The sequence below is a fragment of the Melospiza melodia genome, unplaced genomic scaffold (genome assembly GCF_035770615.1).
Source record: "Melospiza melodia melodia isolate bMelMel2 unplaced genomic scaffold, bMelMel2.pri scaffold_449, whole genome shotgun sequence".
Classification (NCBI taxonomy): domain Eukaryota; kingdom Metazoa; phylum Chordata; class Aves; order Passeriformes; family Passerellidae; genus Melospiza; species Melospiza melodia.
This window is the reverse complement of record NW_026948771.1, coordinates 7,322-21,058: the sequence shown is the minus strand read 5'-3', so window position 1 is coordinate 21,058 and position 13,737 is coordinate 7,322. Positions and strand designations below refer to the sequence as shown.

General features: G+C 43.9%; 2 protein-coding genes across 2 annotated transcripts; one reads left to right on the top strand and one right to left on the bottom strand.

Annotated features, from left to right (window-relative positions):
* Positions 1-370: 370 nt before the first annotated feature.
* LOC134434622 (uncharacterized) lies at positions 371-736 on the bottom strand. The gene has a single exon (XM_063183279.1). It carries the CDS (start codon positions 734-736, stop codon positions 371-373), a length of 366 nt encoding a protein of 121 aa, XP_063039349.1.
* On the top strand, positions 681-2,509 carry LOC134434620 (cytochrome c oxidase assembly factor 7-like). The gene is made up of 3 exons (XM_063183276.1): positions 681-840; positions 921-1,061; positions 1,919-2,509. Exons 1-3 carry the CDS (start codon positions 735-737, stop codon positions 2,365-2,367), a joined length of 696 nt encoding a protein of 231 aa, XP_063039346.1. The 5' UTR covers positions 681-734; the 3' UTR covers positions 2,368-2,509.
* The last annotated feature ends 11,228 nt before the right edge of the window (positions 2,510-13,737 follow it).

Here is a 13,737-nt window from a genome sequence, read left to right as displayed (position 1 = left end):
AACCTGGGAGAGTGGAAGGTGTCCCTGCCCATGGCAGGGGGATTCTCAGATCCAGGAGAAGCAGGGTTCGTTGTGTGTTCAGTCCTTACCCGTTTCTGGGTGTTCCCAGTGCCCCAGCACTGCCTGCTCAGTGCAGGTTCCAGTACTTCAAAAAGCACCTGGGAGAGCTTTTGTGGTACCGCAGAAAGGAGTGGGGGCTGGGAGCAGTCTCTCACAGCAGCACCTCTGTTCTAAAACGGATTTGGAAATTATCGAGCTGTTAATCCAGACAAAAGTGTGCAGGAGGCGGACTGAGGAACAGGGAAAGCAGCCCTGCTCCTAGGCCATGCAGAGCGCGACTGTCATGTCTCAGTCTCTGGGTTGTGCTGAATCAGACATCGGGAATACGCATAGGATGGCGCAAACTCTGAAAGTAAAGTTCTAGCAGTGTGTTATCGCTTAAAACTGCTGAACCCTCAGAGTTCCCGATGACCCGGGGAGCGCACAGAAGTAACGAGAGGAGCTGTAAGGGAACGGACGCGAAGAGAGGCTGGGGAGTGACTGGAGGAGCGGCCGGCCAAGGGCCAGGAGAAGCGGGCGGAGGCGGGGCCGGTACGGGCGGTCGCAGCGGGCGGAGGCGGGCCCGGGTACGGCACGGGCGGGCGGGGAAGGGGCGGCCCCGGGGGCGGTGCCGAATCGAGCGCTCGGCGCTCACCGGAGGCGCCGCCGCGATCGCGGCGTGACCCAGCGCGGCCATGGCCGGCTTCATCAACTTCGCGGACGAGGAGGAGGTGCGGGCGTACCTGGAGAACCTGCACGTGGAGTACAGCTACCAGTGCTTCAAGGAGAAGGACCCGGACGGTAAGGCCCTGCCGCCGCCCCCCGCTCGCCGCCCGCCGCGGGGCCGGCAGGAGGCTCAGCCCGTGTGCCGTGCCTTGCAGGCTGCCAGCGCTTCGCCGATTACCTGGACGCTGTCAGGAAGGACTTCGCGGCGGCGGCGCGGGTGCTGCGCGACAACTGCGAGGTGCACGGGCACAGCGAGAGCTGCTACAAACTGGGGGCCTACCAGGCCCTCGGCAAAGGTGGGCAGGGGCGTTCTGGGGCTCGGGCCGCAGGTGACTCCACCGCCTCCCCGGGCAACCTGCTCCGATTGCTGGCCACCCGCACACCTGCCTGTCCTCCTGACCTTGAAGGAGCAACTACCCGTCCCGCCCCTTTCATGGTCACCTCATAAAAGTTGGGGGAGGATGGAAAACCTAAAATTGCTTCCTTCTGAAAAATCAGCTTTACGTTAACTATGTATTATTTTTTTATAATTACAACTGTTTGACAGGTACGTACAGCCAGTGCTCAGTGTTGTTGCATATTCAGTTCACAACATTTCTTCTTGTCAGACAGAAGAAAGTAAGAAAGAAGGAAACTCAAAGACTAGTAAAAGGCATACCTCAGTAGTCCCCAAGGCTGTTCAAAATGTATTTGCTGGCACAGTAATGGAAAGCTTAAATTAGACAGAGATCTTCCAAATGAAGGTACTGGTAAGGAACAATGTTACTACTGTAGTTCAAAACCAGTAACAATCTTGGTGTATACTGGCAAAATAATATTTGCCTAGTGTAAGGTAATAAATCCATGTATGTAGTAATGTAAAGAGTGTTGTAGTAAGGTAAAGGATGTAGTAATGGAAAGAGTGTTTTGTGGATCTGGATTATTTTTTGGATACCAGTGCTGTTGTGCTTACTGGTGAGTGGAGGACAGTTTTCTAAGTCAAAGACATTAGCAGAATGTTTGTCACTGAGACAACAGTAGTGTCTCTGAAGTCCTAAATGTTGAATGTAGTATCTAAAGTGATGGATGCTGTGTTTCCAGTGGGAAGCATCCTGCAAAGCAGAAAGCTCCCAGCTGTTTTAACATGTCCTCACAGTAATGTCTTGACCGACAGGTGGACTCAGCCCAGATTTGAAAGCTGCCTACAAATCCTTCATCAAGTCGTGTGAGAAAGGTGGGAAGAAGTCAGCAAATGCATGTCACAGCGCTGGGCTGCTGGCCCAGGACGGGAGAGCCAACGGTGATCAGCCTGACCCTGCTGCTGCTCGAGACTATTACACAAAAGCCTGTGATGGCAATTTTGCTCCCAGCTGCTTCAACCTGAGTGTGATATACCTGCAGGGAGCACCTGGGGTCCCCAAGGACATGAGCAGTGCCTTGAAGTACTCGCTGAAGGGCTGTGAGCTGGGGCACGTGTGGGCTTGTGCCAACGCCAGCCGCATGTACAAACTGGGAGATGGCGTTGAGAAGAATGATGCCAAGGCAGAGGATCTGAAAAACAGGGCAAAACAATTGCATAAAGAACAGAAAGAAGCTGAAAATTCTCTAACATTTGGGGAGTAAAACTGGCAGATGCCGATATTAAGACTGGTTTTTAAATGGCAAGTGAACTTGTTTTTTAAATTGTGAGAGTACAGTTTTCATTTAAATAAATATCCTGTATTTGGATATGCAAATAAAATTATATTTATATGGATACGACAAATTACTATCTCTGCTGTGCATTTCTGTGTTTTTGAACACACAAGTTCTTGAGTGTGTTTTGCTTAGATCCTTCTCTTCCCAAGCCAAAAACTTGTGGTCTTTTGGGAGTTTTTCCCACATGGTTTCAAGCACAAAGGATTTCTTTTGTGTCCAACTCTTCAATATCCAGGTTTGTGCTCTGACCAGTTCTAACATACAAAAATCACAACTGCAGGTAATCCAGCTTGGGCAGTCTGAACGGTTGCATCTCTCACAAGCATTTTCAGGACTTTGATAGCTGCACCTTTGTGTGAGCTGATCTGAGTCATGGATATTCATCTGTAATTCCGTAGGTCTAGGCCAATTCCTGGCTCCCTTAATTCCTCCAGCTGCCAACTGGTTTGTGAGTGTGTATCTGCCTGTCATATGTGCCTGGGTGCTTCAGGCTGCTCTCCCATCACAAAATTGCCCGTTATTTGATCCCACACAAATCATTTTACCTTCCTGCTAGCTTCTGGAACATTATGTTCTATTTTCTCTAGTTCAGATTTAGGGAACAAGGTGCTAACTCATCAGATCCTGGACTCAAATCCATAACCTATATATATGCAAACTGTAGCTAAACATACAGATTCTGAAACAGCTGTTTAAATAAGCAGGGCAGTGTTTGTAAATATATTTGTGCACTGACAGGATCCTTTGTAATTTTGGTGTGTGTAAATATATGTGATGTTTGTGGTATGTGTGTTTTGCTGTAAGTTTACTACTCAGAACCTGAATCCTCTGGCTCTGGACTAAATAAAGATACAAACTTCACTATTGAAATAAGTGAAGTGGGATTAAAAGCAACATTACTTTGGCTGTGGCCACGAGTGAAAGCAGAGTTGTTGGAATCTCGCTGCATGCATGAATTAAAGCAGTTCTTCCAATTTAGCAGAGTTCTTGGGAAGGATGTTTGCTGCTGGAACAGAAACCCGAGCTGCACAGCATAGAAGTGACACAGGCACCCTGTAACAACAGATGGCAGTGTGTGAAAACTGCACACTGGTGCAGCCTGGAAAAAAACAAATAGCGGTGGCAAAATCAGAGTAATTTTTCTGTCAACAGTTTTTATTTTTTGGCAGTTCAAAAAGGTGAAGCTCTTAGAGGAGCACACTGATTTTTTGCTAGGTACTGTTCTGGACATTTGTTTCACTTGGGAAAGGTAAGTAAATGCTACTGCTGTGGAGTGTTAGCACTAGTAATAAAACAGTTTGGAATCTGTGTGTTCTGGAGTAGGCAATTACAGGTGGGTCAAGGCACTGGAGAATTGGGGGGTATTTTAAGCCCTGTAATGCTCACTGCCACAGAGTGCCTTGTTCAGATCCTCAGCCCAAACACTAGAGCAGTTTTCTTCCAGCAGGACTAATGACTGTCAGTGATCCTGCCAGGAACTTCCAATCAACACAGCAAACAGGCACCACAGAACATCCTCAGTAGAGTAACACTGTGGATAATTAAAGCCATATATAAAGTGCATGTTGTGGGGAAGGTTTTTCGTAGCACTTGAGAACTCACAGACTTGCAGAGCTTAAATACTATAAAGCAAACCATTTTCATTAAAGCTGTGAAGTGTGTAAGATAAGTTTAGGTAGTGTTGTCCAATTTTGCATCACTGGTTGAAAAGGCAAACCCAAATTAAGGAAGACTCTTGTGTTTTCAGGCTGTCTCTGAGCAGTTTGCTGCCTGCTCTGGGCACACCTATAGGTTCTTTGCACAAATATTGATGACAGGTGCATTTAGATAGCTAATACCCTCACCTATATGACTCCTTTCCCTCCAAAGTGACAAAGCATCCAAAAAAAGGGCAGCCAGTCTCATTTCAGTGTATTAAAAATTATATGTGGTAAATGCAGTCTGTAGCAGAGTATCCACTCTATGAATAGCAGTCTATTGTCAGCCTCAAGATTCTGTTCAGGAGACATAATCAAACTCTTTAGAGCTGAAAATTTTCCTGCAAATCTTGGCTTTTAACCATCTTGCTCTGATATTATGGAGGTAATACCAAAAGACCAATATCTTCCTGCTCTTTTTTTCACCTGATGTTAAATGAGGCCAAATTTTATGTTCTCCTGGAGGAAAACTTTCTTCAAAGCCTCTGAGGTCATAAAGAAAGAGTCATAGATGTGTGATCATAGCAGAATAGTTGGAAATATGGAAGAACCTGTTGATCTCTCCAGGATCAGTGGGTTTTCTAAGAAATAAAGGAGTTTATCTCAGCCTCACAGCTCCTAAACCACTGTCTGCTTTCCCTTTCATTTGTTTGCATTGATCTAAGCATACAACCATTAATAAAGCAGCAATATACTTCAGAAGGAGCCAACCCTAATTAATTAAATAGACATATGAATACATGGCTGTAAATGATGAAAGCATTCTCTGCAGGATGCTTCCTGCAGCTGTGAAAAGATCACCAGTGGAGGGCTGGTTTTGAACTGAGATTAAATACTGGCACCACATCATGTGTCATTAAGTATAATTTGGATTAATCCTGGACAAAAGATGCTGTTGGGTAAAGAAGCCACATGATTTTGTAGAAAAAGGGAATCGTTCTAGTGGTTCTGTTTATGTGCTACATTGTAATAAAAGCAGTTTTGCAGCTTGCTGACCTTTTGTTCAGCCATTGGTAACAACTCCTCTCTGCAGTGTGTGTGTGAAGGGAGTTCTTGTGGCTGTACACGCCCACCCAGAGGGATGGTCTGGGAGATTTTGTGTCATCATCACACCAAGAAACAAGAATAGTAGTGTTCCTTGTTATAGGACAAACTTTTTGTTCAGTACAGAAAGAAATTCACTCTGTTGGCAATTTTTCACTTCATCATGTGAGACAGAAGAACTCTCAAGTAGCTCTTCTTCTCCTTTGGCAGGTGGAGAGGGAAGAATTCCTTCTTCCCTTATGCTTCCCAGCATCTCCTCCACTATACCTCAGAGCAACACAGTTCTGCTCAGGGTTGGCTTTTTTGTGGGGGGTGAAGCAAGAGGAGAGAGGAAGGAAAAGGAGTCATGGCACAGCAAAAAACAGGTCAGGAAATAAGCAACAAATCTGGTTGTATCATTACTGCAGTAATCTGTGCTGGGGTCACACCCAGGGGTTCAATTCAGATCCTGACATTATGCCATTTGTGTGCCCCCATAATGACACCCCTGATCCAGAGATCCACAGTCTAAGATTCAGGATTGTCCAAAGTCCCTCGCACGTATTTCAGTACTAAACACTGGTACCATGCTCTCATTTTCAAGATTCTGTATCAACAATATGGCCCAGAATCCACAAAAAACCAAATTTTCCCAAGAATCTTTAGACTATAAGGATCAAATGTGTGCCAAATTTTTTTATGCCTGATTTCATTTGCCAGATCTGTAGCCTCCCAGTTCTTTCATTTTACTGTATCCATACTTGAAGCAAGCACAATAACCAGTAATTACACTAATTTTAGACTATACCACATATTTCTTATTTGTTGTTATTGCCTTCTACCCTTAGTATTAGTTGCAAATTACCATTGTTATGTTTGTTCCGTATGTGTTTTATACTTCTTACAGGCACACTTAGTTTTTTTTCAGTCTTGTTTGTAATACCATAATATGGTTCTGTAAAATTTTTTTTTTAATTTTTGTCATCTTTTTATCCTAATCAACTAATCAGACATTTGTATGCGATGAAATGATAAAATTTAGGCCACTTTGGAGTGGTGATTTCAGATGGAGATTTGTGAACAGCATAATTGCAATGCATTCATGTGCTTGAATTCACGAGTGTGGTGGGAGTTCTCTGTAACTTCTCATTCTGTCTATGCAAAATTGAAAAACAGTACTTTAAACGTACCCTGGAGAGTTTTTCTTAGCAACTGTTAAAAAAGAAGAAAGAAAGAAGATGAAAAAACCCCACATGTTTATACAGCAGTTGTCACCCACAGGATTCTAGTGCACTTCACTGAGTCCTTTCTAGCTCACAGAGAGCCATTCCATACAGAGCTGGGGCAACAAAGCCACCAAAGAAAAATGTTGTTGTTTGGCTGTGAAGAATTTCATATCTTGAAGATGAGGCTAACCTGAGTTTATGTTAGACGTCCTTATTCTGACAGTCCTCTTTTGACACATAATAGCCTGCTGTGCACATTTCATTTTCACCAAAACCACTGAAAAGAAGTGGCTTGGTCTCCTTCCAGCTCTCCTGCCACTGGAAGCACGCCATGTTCCTATAGAGCTTCCTGCCCAGAAAACTCTTGTTGCTTTGCAACAACCTTTTCTGCAAACTCCTGAGAAGGAAACCTGGATTTTGTCTTTAGTTCAGGACAGGAGGACAAGCCACTGAGCAGCTACTGACTCATTGCAGGACACACAGTGTCACTAGGGGCCCAAACTGATTATTCTCCAAATGATATTTAGCGGGGCAAGGACTTATCAATTCTTCACAAGCCAAGAAACACTAAGATGGGAAACTGGCCTTTGAATGCTATTCTGATAATATTTATGGACTATCATTGCAGACACATGTGACAGTCACGTCAGCACAAGTGTTATCAATAACGGCTGAAGAGAAAATAAGAAGCTGTGACATTGTCAACACTGCAATCAGCCCTTCAGAGAAGCTATTTTCTGTGCCTTTTAAAGTGATATGTTTTCTCCACAGCATTGTTTTACTTATTTGTTCTGCAGCTGACACAAAGGCAATACAAAATATCTTCCTTGTCAGGGAGGCTGAGACAGAGTGACATCAGCTGTCACAGGCATCCAAACCTGCCTCAGACTGGCAGCTCACATACTGGGGTATTTATGAACTGACAGTGGCCCTCAGAGAGATTATGTACCATTTGAGGTTAAAAACTTTAGATATTTTGGAAATCCTGAGCTTATTCTAAATTCTTTTCTGCTGAGTTTTGTGAGTTTTATATGTTCCTCAGAACTCAGGGGTTGATATCAGAAGATGCCAGGGACTGACATGTTACAAAAGCCACAGAATATGTGAACAAATTCAATACAAGTGAAGGTTTCTGCAGGAGCAGCCCAGGATTTGTTACAGCAAACAGTGAAAACTTCCCACACCCTTTAACTCTTAACCAAAACATCTCTGCAGTGTACCTGGCTTGATAATTTCTGTTCTCTGTGTACTGCAGCCCAAGTGTGTTGTTTGCTGACTGTTCTGTTTATTGCTCCCACAGCAGGGTATGGACATTTCCAGATCACACTATCACACTGTAGTGACAATGCTGATCCACTGATGCTTTAAACTGCAACACAAATCAACAGCTAGTTAATATAGCTCTATAAATCACAGGAGATAGGTGATCTCTAGTGACCAGTTCTAATTCTCTAGGACCTTTCTTTCCTAATCTAATGCCATCCTGATATGTGTGTTAAACTAAAGCCTAGGGTCAGAGAGTATTTTCTTAGGCAGTACCTGTACCTTTTAGGCAAGAATTTAAAGCTTTCAGCCCTTTCAAATAAAGGATGATTTTGCTTTAGATATTGTACAGTTACAAGTTGCCACCTAAGGCCACATTTATACACCAGAGTCCTGGAAAAAAAAAAAAAAAAAAAAAAAAAAAATATATATATATATATATATATATACACACACACTATATTCCCCATTATAATCTTTGGGGAACAATTCCATGAAATACTTTTGCTCTATGATTTGAATAAATAAGTAACCCCCCACTTGATTTCAGTGACTATTTTCCCCCTGCATTTTTCAGTACTGACCCAGAATAACTGCTGTCATCCCACAGGCAGATACATTGCAACAATCAATGAGAGCTTTGAGCCAAATTGTGGAAAAGTTTTGTATCTTTGAAGCTCCAGTCGAAATTCTGCCCTCCAGAGAGCCAAAGGCAAGGGCAATTGGCAGGGTGCAATTCCTGCATCATGCACACAACCTGGGAAAATGGCATCCAGAGGCAAGGCAGGACCTGGTGCTGAGGAGCTGCGAGTCCAGGCTGCTCACACCTTGCTTGGTGTTCTCAAAATGCATTAATGTTGCTGGGGACAAACAGAGGGTGACAGAAAGAAAGGTAACATCTTTTGATGTGTAAAGTATGAAAGAACAAAGCTTTTTGATTCAGTTCCTGTTCACTTGGCTGAACCAGAGATATTGTGAGGCTTGGAAACAGATGTACCCTTGAAAACTAATTACACTGAAGCTTAATGCTTGAAAATTTTCTTTCAGGAAGGTCCTTGTGCAATTGGGGATTTTGGGCTATTTCTCTGCTTTTGTCCTGCCACTGCAAATGGATGAGATGAATGTGTGGAGGGGAATTGATTGAGTACTGTCTGTGCTTGGAGGCTTGAGCTAATAAGTGACAAACATAAATGCTGCTTCTTGTTAGAACCTGCTATGTGCAATCCTGCTCAGCCTATGAATACAGCTAAAACCAAAGGGACTCTGCACAATTCCTGCAGCACATCAAGCATCAGCTGCCCCCACCTGGGACCTATGTGATTGCTTTAGGGGGCTGCTGGAGTGTAGCTCAGCTTGGCCCAGTCACTCCAAGAGGACAGCTCATATCAGAGCTGGTGAAGAGAAACAGGATCTTTTAAAATAGTAGAGTCTGAAAAGAAGGGCAGCTTCACAACAGAAATGATCAGGAATAAATTGCATAGGAGAGGAACTATTTCTAGCCAGAACCTACTTGTCCTTATACAAAATGAGAGCACGTGATTAATTAATTCAAAGCGAATTCTATTTTTTCTCATTGCTCAGGCAGTAAACCAAAAGGACAAGTAATTTAATTTGGCCATTGAAGCATCTTTTGATGCCAGGAAAGGGGCATATCAAACTGCTTTTTCCTGATGTCTCCAGAGTGCAGCAAGAGCTACAGTTATACTGTGTGCAACAGGGAGCTTGGAAGGATTCCTTAGAGATGCTGGACTGCCTTGTTTAGCTCTGGAGATAAACAGGTGATCATTTTTTCCAGCTATGCCTGTTCCTAAAGGAAATTATCTCAATCCTATTTTAATGAAGGAGCCAGATCCAGATCATGGCATATTCAGATTGCGTATTTTCTGGAATAGAATCCCAAATCAGATCAAATTAGTCCTACAAGGTATCTGCAAGGTGTCTGGGCAACCTGAAATAGAAATCTTCCACAATCCAAGACCTCCCCTGTTAATTAACCCTGCAATCCCTATGGAGTGAGACTCCAGGCAGGAATATGACTCTATGGCATAGAGTGGGTCTTGATGGGCATTTATTAAATAAGGTCCAGGCTTAAACCGCGTGTGGGGCAGAAGAGGTGAGGGTTGGGACAAAGATATAGCCTTTCCTCACTGGCACCTTCACTTCCCATCTGTAGCCAGGGTTGAGCCAGTGGCTAGGTACACACACACACAGACACACCTGAATTTTGGAGACTGAGGGAGTTTTTGATCTCAGACCCAGCTGTGCATTTACTTGATGGGATTGCAATAGCTGTTTGAAGATTTTTGAGAACCCATTAAAGGCTGAAGAGTACCCCAGCACTTTGGATTGCAGGCAGTCTGAGTGCTCTGAATGGATAAAAGACTAGAACTAGACATCTCTATTTAAAAAAAAAAAAAAAAAAAAAAAAAAAAAAAAAAAACCAAAAAAACCCAACTCTAACCTCACAACAAAATCCAAATGTTCTCAGGATCGAATGAGCCTTTTGTGTTCCGTCCTCTCTACAAGCTGCTCAGCTGTGCTTTTTTTATTTTCCTGAGGGAGGACTGTTCCCTTGGCTACCATGCTGGCCCCTAATAGTTGGCATTTGGGCACAGGATGAAAACATTGCTCTGTTTTTCTTTCATTCCTGCAGGAGCAGTGGGAACACAACTGGAGAGGTTTCTGGTAGGCAACAGCTCTAGGTGATAGCACTGAACCAAGCCAGGTGATTGTGCCCTCCCAGGCACTGCTCCAGGTGATCTCTGTATTCCTGCTGGCCACTGCCTTGCCAGAGAAGTGCTAGCAGGAGGTGAGGCTTGGGGCTTGTGTCTCTGCCCTCCTGCACAGCAGGCAGCACAGAGCACCTTCAGCTGCTGCGTTTCCTTTCAGCCACAGGCAGCAGCAGTGCCTCGTGTGCACAGGCAGCCTCACGCCAACAGGAGGGCAGGTCACTGCAGACACAGCTAATGCCTGGCAGCTGTAAGCAGCATCTTTAATCTTGCTGGCTTTCTATTTTAAGGACATTGTTGCTTCTGCATTAGAGGAATTAGAATAGTCTTGTCTCCTCCTGAGATCTCAAGGTCCTGCCTTCATGTGCCATTATGTGCTCTGTGAAACTCTTTCATTAAAGCTTCCACACAGTGACCTTTGCACAATAACCTGCTCTCTGTAGTCCCTCCATGGTCTGAGGCTGTTCTCATTTAAATTATGTTTCTGTGGAGGGAATCAAATATATATTCTCTACTTAAATGCCTGGAGCAAACTAATGTTCTTCTGCAGTCATGAAATGCAACAAAGGGACCATGATTGCAAGGGTAGGTGAGGCCTGCAGTTTCTGTGGAAACTGGAGACCGATGTGAGCAAAGGGGCAGAAGAGGAAAGCAAGAACACAGGTCCACCAGATGAACAGAAAGGATTGTACCTCAGACAGAAGTTGAGAAAATGAGGCAATAAATGTGAGTGGATGAAGAGTTAAGAGTCTGAATAAGCAGCCTGACATGGTTTTCCAGTTCTAATCCAGCAATTGTGCCTCTGAAGGTTTGCTTGATGAGATGCAATATAGAATTTATTTACTAGGTAGCTGGGACCCTGGTAAGGACTTGAAGTGACTTATAACACAAAAGTAATAAGGACACCACTAATTGGGGATTGGGAGAAAAAGAGAAGTCACAAATACAGAAAGGCTCTACTGCTTTTATTATTTCCCCCCCTATTTTCTGTGGTGGCCATACCAGATACAGATATGACCAAGCCTGAGAATTCAGGGACATGCCTGGTGCTCAGGTAGATCAATCCCATCTCGGTAAGCAGGACTGCTGGCTTTGCCCTCCAGAAAGGCTCAGAGGACAGAGAAGGCAACTTGTGGAGAAGGAACACAGGAGGCACTGGTGCAGGAGCTGCACTCAGGGCTTAGCTGCTCTACAGGAATTTGCAGTGTTCCTGCCCAGCTCAGGAACAGGGGGAGGTGATTAGCAGGTTGGTTTGCTGAGCCTGTGTGACCTGAATTGAATCTGAGCTATAAGGGGCCTTGCAGTTCTACACTCTGGTTCTCTGTCTTTAGCCAGAATTATCTGTATTTATTATATCTGAGACCTGTCTGCTTAACCTCTACCAGAGTCTTCAGTCACTGCATGCAATTTTTTCCTGTGTTTACTAAACTTTCCAGCAGAGAATTCATTATTTCCTCAACCACCACAAATACAATGTTGTAAAAGAATAATATGGAAGCAAGCAAGAACAACCCAGCAGCACAGAAGCAGGAGGCCCAGCAGTCTTTGGCCTCCTTAGGCCCTCTATTACTTATTTAGTTCAATTTGATTGCAGTAGGGTGCTGTTTACAACCAGGTGAAGAACAAGAGCCCTTCCAGCACTCTGGGAGTGAAGATTTGATTCTTCAGCATCAGAGAAGACAGCTAGTAGGGGGTCGGTGTAAAAATGCAGCTCATTGCAATGAGGGAGAGAGGCAGAAAAAAATGAGAGTAGCTTCTGGTACTAGGGATAAGGATCATCTCAGATTTATCTTTCAACTGTGTCAAAGTGTAACTGCTCTTCAGGTTTTATTGTTAGTGTTGTCATTGCAATAATACGCTAGAAATGAAATGCTTTATTTACTGATAAGAAAAGAGATTTACCCACCATGTGATATGCTGCTATTTTCACACAAAGATTGTATCAGAAGTCCCAGACAGCTGAATAGTATCTGGAATTAGAGGAAAGCAAATAGTGGCAACCTGCTGCTCCCAGCTTCTGTCCAAGTAGAGATGCTATAATGTGCACTAAATCCTGATTTTTTAAAAATACTTTTACAGAAAAATGAAAGCTCTCCAATGGCTGTGGTCCAATTCCCCAGAAAAGAGGATCCAAGGCAGCCTTTCCATTGCTGGCACAGACAGCCCTGCTCTGTCACCTCCCTGAGAAGCAAAACTAAAAACCAAACTTGTTGATCTGAATAAGCAGCCTGACATGATTTTCCAGTCCTAATCTGGTAATTGTGCCTCTGAAGGTTTGCTTGATGAGATGCAATATAGAAAGATCCATAGTCCTTTGCAAAGGTTGGTCCACAGGTCATTATTTCAGCCAAAAATTTCCATTTCAAAGGAAATCAGAGGAAACCTAGTGAAGGCCATGTGAAAACAGAACTCACCCACCCAGCCAGCCCAGTAAAAGGCTCCTGGTGTGACCCAATGAGTCAGCTCATTTTCTTTCAAGCAACTCACTTAACTCAATCACTTTCTCAAATCACTTTCACTGAACAATTCTCTTAGATTTCCATGGAATAAAACACTAGATCCCATTTGCACAGTCTGCCATTTCCTTTTTGCATTAAAACTCTGAGTTGCCCTTATCAGGTCAGGGCTGCCTTATCACCTTCCCCAGAAATGCTTCGGTCCTATATATAACAAGATTAATATTCACTGCATCCCTCAAGTCTTGGAGCTCACAGTTTAAAGTTCCAAGTGCTGCCTTGGTAGCTCCAGCAAACACTAGGAAGGATTTCCAGGATCTCTGTAGCTCCTAAACCCCTTGGCACAGGCCTCCCAAGTACAGCAGTGCTTTTAGGGAGCAGCTCTGGCCATGGGCTGATCCCTGTGGATGTAGAGACCAACAGCCCCAGTGGGAACCCCAGGGGTAAGAGACCACTGCTCCCATTTAGCTCAAGATCATGATTTATTTGCACCAGTTACAAATGCAGCCTAATGAAAAGCAAAGCTGCAGAAACACGTTCTATCATTGACTCAAAAGAGAAATCAATATGTTCATATATATTACAGGGAGCAATCTCCATTAAAAAGCAAAGGGATGAGACAACAATGTTGTTCATACTTGCTAGGATCCTACAGCTTTTAAACATTTAAGCCTCTCTGTCAAAAACTGGTGGGTTCATACAAGAGATCAGCCCAATCCATCTGCTTTTACTGACTCTGGAAACTTACAGCCAACTACCAGGCCCTGCTGGGAAGGCACTTTTCCCAAAGTATGTGGAGGTCTGCAAAGAAGAGAGAGGTTTTTGCCTGTGAATTGTTCAGAGCACCCAGAAGATGCAGTGAGGTTCAATTTGCCCATACTGACAGTACACTTTGCATTTG